Consider the following 7,514-nt stretch of genomic DNA (forward strand, 5'->3'; position numbering starts at 1 on the left):
CCCCGAAATCTGACCCCACATCATACATTGAAATAATTAAGGATCTACACATCAACAAAAAAAAAGGCAGATGTTTTGAACAAAGAAATAGGTAGAAGATGAAAGAGCAACCCAGACAACAACGAACCTAAGATTTAAAAATTCGTCTCTTAGAGCTTTTTCGGAGACGAAGAAATGGAAAGGGAGGGTGGTCATTAAAAATAATTCAAAAAAAAGCAAGATGGACCTTGATCAAGCCAAACATGCTATTAAAGTAGAGTAATGTGAGACAAGAAGCTTCCTTGATCAAAAGCCAAACTAACTGAAGTCAAATTAACCACTTCTTTTGTTTAGTAGGAATCACATTAAAAAAAAAAAAAAAAAGTGAAGTAATATGAGAAAAGAAGCTTCCTTGGTCAAGCCAAACATGCTGATGAAGTTTTTTCACAATTTTGGAATTCATCCCACAAGCACCTTGGTAATAATAAGATGGACTTATCAAATAAATCTGTATTCGTCAGAAAATTGATGCAGTGACTTCTACCTAGATAGTGACTGACTCGTCTGTCTCCTACATACATACACAAACTTCTTATATTGGGAAGGATTACATGATTGGATTGATAAGGTGTTTCATTCGATCAAAACAGATACAGCCATAATCACCAGTACCCAACACTACCCACCCTGTTCTAAGGATATGTAAAAAACTCTATTTGCTTTCAGTAACTGGAAGGTATACCCCCTCTGCTGCCAACCAAACATTATCGGGACGCTTGTCTTGAACACCACAAACCTGTACATGCATCCACTATGTCACTAATAATGTAAACCAGCAAAGTTAACAAGTGGAGGAACACAAAAAAAACCCACAAGGCAGGCAAACAGAACATCACAAAGTTAATTTTGATACAGGTATCTATGATGTAGGTATCTATTTAAAATTAAATTTTAAATAAATAAATAAAATATATTATTCTTCTATTCTACCTCTTGTTGACCTCCAGCTATCCGGGTGTATTTCTTGTCATGACTGAGCAAGTAACCACCTGTATCCACGTGTCGAAGTCTAATCCTTTGGTCTTGCTTCCATGTTTTCCCATTCCCCTCAATCTCAAGCCTAATTACATGGCAGCATCATGTTCAGTCATCCAAATGGGAAAGAAGGATATATAATGAATATGCTATTTACAAGAAATGCCTGCTGTAGCTCTCACCTCCAGTAATCCCCAGTGTCAGATTCGCCTTCCCCTCCAAAGCAGCTCACCTGCACATACCTTAATATAAGTTGCATATTCAAATAAATATTCCCATAAAGTCCAATATTTACATTATTTACTGTATGATAAGTTGATAAAATTATAATAAACACACCATTTCCTAATGGCAGATTCCTTCCATCTATAGTCTGTGCTGGAGCATCCTTTAGCATGACCAGGAAGGAACTCACAATTTCGGAGACTAAACAAATATTGAAACTCCCTACTGGATCGTGGTGAGATTACCTAGAGTGGGCCATGGAACGTACATATATAATACCGTTTCGCGAACTTTCGATAAGGGGCATAGGTTTTTATGGTCAAAAGGATACCATAAATTTTCGATGATTGGGGAGAGCAAAGAGCTTTCTCGCAAAGGTCCATCCAATCTGCCAGAACCAGTATAAAAAATATTTAGAGGTTTTTAAAATGTTTAAAACTTTTTACTTTTTATATGTTTAAAATTTTGTGATAAATTTTAAAAAAAAAAATATATATATATATATATATATGGGTCCCGTTCAGCAACAAACATTTTGGCAAAACATTTTTCAAAACATGGGTTAGAGGTTTTGGAATGGGCTGATTTTTGGTGAGGATGATCTCTACACCGTAGAGATCATCCTCACCAAAAATCAGCCCATTCCAAAACTTCTAACCCCAGTTTACAAGTTGAAAAATCGTGGACCGTCCATTTTTATAAACCATTTTTGATGGGGTTAGAAATTTTGGAATGGGCTGATTTTTGGTGATGATGATCTCCTCACCGTAGAGATCATCCTCACCAAAAATCAGCCCATTCCAAAACCTCTAACCCATGTTTTGAAAAATGTTTTGCCAAAATGTTTGTCAAAATGTTTGTTGCTGAACATTTCGCTATATATATATATATATCAATCATTATTTCATTGTCTCATAGAGGCTTTTAAGGATCACCAAGGAGCTGCACTAGACCATGTGATCCTATAGTTGGGATCGGCACTAGGCAACCTGATCCCTGGAACCAATCTCTTAAGCCATTATGGTGTATAAGCTTCTTAAACAGTTGTGGATTGAGATTATATTGCCTATGAACATATGTCCATTTCCAGAAATATAGAAATGAAATGAACAGAAATGCCTACATGTATAATCATAAAATTCTTTTAATTACATAAAATCAAATCATTCTTTCTTGAGCCGTACCAAGAGAAAACCTCCTATACATTTCTAGGGGAGGCATTGTTCATCTACACCTATCCCAATGAATCATCTATCGAATCATTGCCATTGATGTTCGATCCCAAAGAGAAGCAAGAGATCTTCAGAAATGGGCTTTGATGATCCGATAAAGAATCTACAGTCTATTTTTATTAAAGGTAATGTATGGAGTCTTAGGGGAAAAATATCCTGCACCCATGAATAGAAAATTTCATCAAAATATTAAATCGAAAGGTATAGAGACCTTCCAAGGAGGTAGTTATGTTTAGGAGTTGGAAGGGGGACAAAACTCTTTGGCATGTTATGGTCTCTTCTGCCTTCTTCCACAAGGGTTGGGAAGTTGTTGGTTGGATTTTCAGGATTAGATATGTGGTGAGGGATTTCTATAGGAAGCTTAACTCGAACCTTGCTCTTAATAGACTGTTATCAGATAGTTCAATTTTCATAACATTAATCTAGAGCATCGTGATTGGTTGAGAGACCTTTGGAAGGTTCTATCAAGGATTTGAAAAGGGGGGAGAGGGGGGGGGGGGGGGGGGGGGGGGGGGGTTAACTCACAGATTTGGTGATTGATGGCAAAAGCAGAGATGTGCCTATCAACACATACTAAACTAAAGAACTACAATACAATCATAAAATTGGCTATGTATATGGAGAAAAATAAAGGGAAGTCACGAAAAAGCATGTTCTTGGATTTAGTGTAGGAAACATAAGGATGCTGGGATAGATGAATGGAAAGAGGGTGCGTAAACTCACAGATTTGATGATTGATGGCAAAAGAAGAGATGTGCCTATCAACACATACTCAAACTAAAGAACTACAATACAATCATAAAATTGGCTATGTGATTGGAGAAAAATAAAGGGAAATCACGAAAAAGCATGTTCTTGGATTTAGTGTAGGAAACATAAGGATGCTGAGATAGATGAATGGAAAGAGTAGGACGGACAAAATTAGAAATGTATGCCTCCAAGGAAATACAGAAGTAGTCCTAATAGGGATAAAATAAAAGGAAATCGATGGAGATGGTTTGAGCATGACCATGTACAGTTTAAAAGAATAAGGGCACTATTAAGGAAGAGATTGGCATGTTGAAGCTCTAAAAGGGGGTGAGATTGAAATGATGAGAAAAATATTCAAGGACACATATCTCAACAAATTGCATGTATGCCTCCAAGGAAATACAGAAGTAATCCTAATAGGGATAAATTAAAAATAAATCAATGGAGACGGTGAAGAGATTAAGGAAAGGAAGTGGGGATTTACATTCATAAAATTAGGGTAAAATAGTGAAAATTGCTAGAAAGGATGAAGACAAGTAAGGCTTTAGGACTAGATGGCATTTCAATGGAACTATGGGGAAAAAAAAATGTAATCCCTGGCTAACTAAGTTGCATAATAAATTAATAATATTTTGAAGACTAAGATGTCAATGGATGGAGAAAAGCCATTGTCATTATGCATATATATATATATATATATAGGATTGAATTTCGTAGACAAACTTCAAAATAAAGTTCTAGACAAAGTGTTTTGTCCTATGGGCTAAAAGTTTCAGAATGGCCCAATTTTTTGTGAGGAGAACCTCTATGGTGAGGAAATCATCCTCACAAAAAATCAGCTCATTCTGAAATTTTGAACCCTAGTTTATAAGTTGAAGAATCGTGGACCATCAATTTTTTTACCTTTAGTTTGTAACCACTTTTCATAGGGATATAATTGTTGAAATGGGATGATTTTTTGTGAGAATACTCTCCTCATAGAGATCATCCTCACAAAAAAATCAGCCCATTCCAAAACTTTTTAGACATATAAGACAACTTTGACTAGAACGCTATCTACAATTTTGCCTACCAAACGCTATCCATATATATATAATAAAACACAACTGAGCTACTACAATTTTATGTTTTTTTGAGTTAAGGATATGTCCCCTTAGCTACAATTTTGTGATTAGACAAATGTCACATCAACCTACAACACATTTTTCTGAAGAAGGCAAAAAACCTAAGTGAATATATTTGATATGATTAAGCATATGTATAATACTTATAAAAAAGAATTAAGACGTGTATATGAGAGAACTATGACTAGTATGAGACCAAATAGTGATGAGAGACAAATGAGTTCTCAATTGCAATTATCAAAAACTATTAAAATAATTTTTTTTATTGCAATTGGTTTACATTACGGATCAGCTTGAAGCCAAATATGATTAGTCTAGATATATGAAGTAGTTGTTCATATTCAAGAATAGGTCCCCCGTGTGTATTATTTATAGATGAAGTAGTTAATTCTAGTGTATTGATGATGATGAAAAAGCAGTCCCACCTTATGTATTTTCCTTTATACTACTAGAAATAGCAACAAATATGGGAATAAGGCTTGATGTCTATTTAGTTATTGACTAATCGAATCCTATTAATCCACAAACAAAGCAAATATGATGAAAAATGGTGAAAACTTCACTAACTAACCTCGAGGTTACCAGATATCGGCGATGCGTGCAAGTGGCTGTGGAGCCATTTTCGAGTCCTCATGTGTTGCATCCGAATGATCGTTCCAGTTTTAATTGCGTCACCTTGTTTGGCAGATGTTCCCTGCTGAGGCCTAACTATCTACATCCATAAAAACATAATCAAATCTAAATTCTAAACCTCTCAACAAACCCTAAATGAATCAAACAAATACAAAAACATAAAATTAAAATTAAAAAAGTCAAATTTGTTACCCAGTAACTATTTGAATCATCAACTTCGGGGAAACCAGTAACAGACTGTTGCCCGCTGCCTGACCCGTAAGGAACATCGTGAGAATGAAGTCTGAATCTCGTCCTCTCATGCATCAACTTAAGAACGGTCCCATAAGTAATCTGTCCAAAAACAACAAACTTTTGTCAAAATACTGAGATCTTGAGATAATTTCTATCAAACTAAGAAAATTAGCGTCTTTTTTTTTAAAGAAAACCTCGACGCCTTCAGAGGTAGTAGCATAAGCAGGAAACGGAGAGCTGTGATCGAGATCGAGCGTGAGGAAGAGAAAGAGAGCGAGAGCAAAGAATGAAATTGCCATGAAGAGGAGAAGAACTATGAACCAAGTTTTTTGCCAGAAAGGGAGATCAGATTGAGAATATTCTCTGTAAACGATTCGAGTTGGTTTTGTAATTAGGGTTTGTGGTTGTGATGATGATGAAGAGAGTTTTCTTCGAGATAGGGTTTGTGGAGTAGAAGGAGCCACGATTCGATCTGTGAAACTCTCCAGAGCGAAGAAGCCCTAGAGAATTTGGTTTCTTTTGGTGTTTTTTTTTTTTTTATTATTGAGATTTGTTCTGTTTTTGAGGCTTGTTTTCGATGGTTGGTCTGTTTGATCTTTTGCTCTTCTTTCTTTCGGAGGATCCGACACCGTTGTTTAAAGGAAGTGGGAGAAGGTCTAATAATTCCTGTACTGCCACGTTTGATGGACAGTTTGAGCCAATAAAATGACTCCACGTGGATTATAGATGACATGGGGACTTTTGATTAGAGGGAACATGTGTTTTAAAACTCGTAGTGTCGACTCACCTTGTTTGAGTTCGAATGAATCGGTAGTGAACTCGTCTAACTCTGAACCAACTCTTCAAGTCAATTGAAAGACTTGATCGAGTCTACGTGATAATTTGTTGGTCAAGTCTTGTGAGATATTTTAATTTTACAAAATTGGAAAAAAGTAAGCGAGTAATGAAATCCATATATGAGATAGGTATTCGCAATTGGCGGAGGGAAGTGCCATCATCAGCAGGTACAGATAAGCTGGTTACGGACAAGTCTTGTGAAGAAATTGTTTGAATTACCAATGGTGTTTTCGTTCTAAACCCTGTATCCAAATGTCCAAACTATGAGAGAAAGAGTGAAAACCTTCATTTTCTATAACAGAAGCTTCATTGGGCATATCAAGAATCTGTTTGGCCGCAACAAAAATTATTTTATATATCCTAAATTGAATTTTTCTTGATCTTGTGATTGAGATCCTTAGTAGGATTAGTTTCTATCTTGTTTGTCTGGCATTGATACTTATATAAGTTTAACTTGCATAATGTTCGTCTAACACTGATACAAGTCTATTTTGATATAATAAAAAATTTACATCCAAATTTTACATAAAATTAATCTCAAAAAATAAGTATCATGACAAATTTTCAATATTAAAAATACATAAATATTAACTTTAAAGAAGAAAATATTTCATCCTCATGATTTTCAAAATCGCTCGACGATTACCTCTTCAATTGATTTTTGAAATTATTCCTTGATTTGTCTTTGCCTCCTTTAACTAAGAACTTTAGAAAATTACTTCTTATAATGTCGAAACTTAAGCTTTCATATAATCTTTTAGGAACTAGGAAGAAATAGAAAAGAAAAATCTTTTAAAATCCAATTTCAAAAAAGAAAATACAACACAAATTTCTCTCAAAAAGTTTATTTTAAGGAATAAAAAAAAATCAAAATCTATAGATTTAAAAAAATATATATTAGAAAAGTCCATAGACCTTGTTGAATTAAAAAAAAAATCCATTAAAATTAATCTATTCAAAATCTATATATTTTATTCAAAAACACTTAAATAAATCATTAAAAAAAAAAAAAAATTCAGTTTTGTAGATACACACGGGCTATCTATACAGGTTTCGGAATCGCCACCATTCAATTAAAGTGTGAATGGACATTATAAAAGGGTTTATAAAAATTATGTATTTATTGACTTGTAGTGACTCACATATTCAAAAGATAAGAGGAAATGGTATGCCTAGAAATCTAAGGTAAGAGGTTCGGTTGAGGGACAAGGAAGGTGTTGGACACCTTATCTCACCAATCTTAAGATGGTTACCAATAAATGACCAAATGGTATAATTAAGAAACTCTTTTTTGAGTTTTGAAAGTGAGAGAAATTATAGAAAAAGTAATAAATAATAAAACTATAGTCTAATTTTAGAAAACTAAAAAACTAACTAATGAACAAGCTAAAATATAAATGTTGCTTACTGGAATTTTTTTATAAGCCTAGGATTTTTGTGGGAATCCACATGGATTTCACCTTCT

The 7,514-nt window shown here is 34.3% G+C and overlaps 1 protein-coding gene across 1 annotated transcript; it reads right to left on the minus strand.

The window, feature by feature from the left end:
* Nucleotides 1-474: 474 nt before the first annotated feature.
* On the minus strand, nt 475-5,823 carry LOC147393200 (stromal cell-derived factor 2-like protein). The gene is made up of 6 exons (XM_086455765.1): nt 5,407-5,823; nt 5,171-5,311; nt 4,917-5,057; nt 1,197-1,246; nt 970-1,099; nt 475-775 (listed from the first exon to the last, which is right to left on the minus strand). Exons 1-6 carry the CDS (start codon nt 5,509-5,511, stop codon nt 692-694), a joined length of 651 nt encoding a protein of 216 aa, XP_086311891.1. The 5' UTR covers nt 5,512-5,823; the 3' UTR covers nt 475-691.
* Nucleotides 5,824-7,514: the final 1,691 nt, after the last annotated feature.

Source organism: Akebia trifoliata, chromosome 10 (genome assembly GCF_017979445.1).
Source record: "Akebia trifoliata isolate Shusen 1 chromosome 10, ASM1797944v1, whole genome shotgun sequence".
Classification (NCBI taxonomy): Eukaryota; Viridiplantae; Streptophyta; class Magnoliopsida; order Ranunculales; family Lardizabalaceae; genus Akebia; species Akebia trifoliata.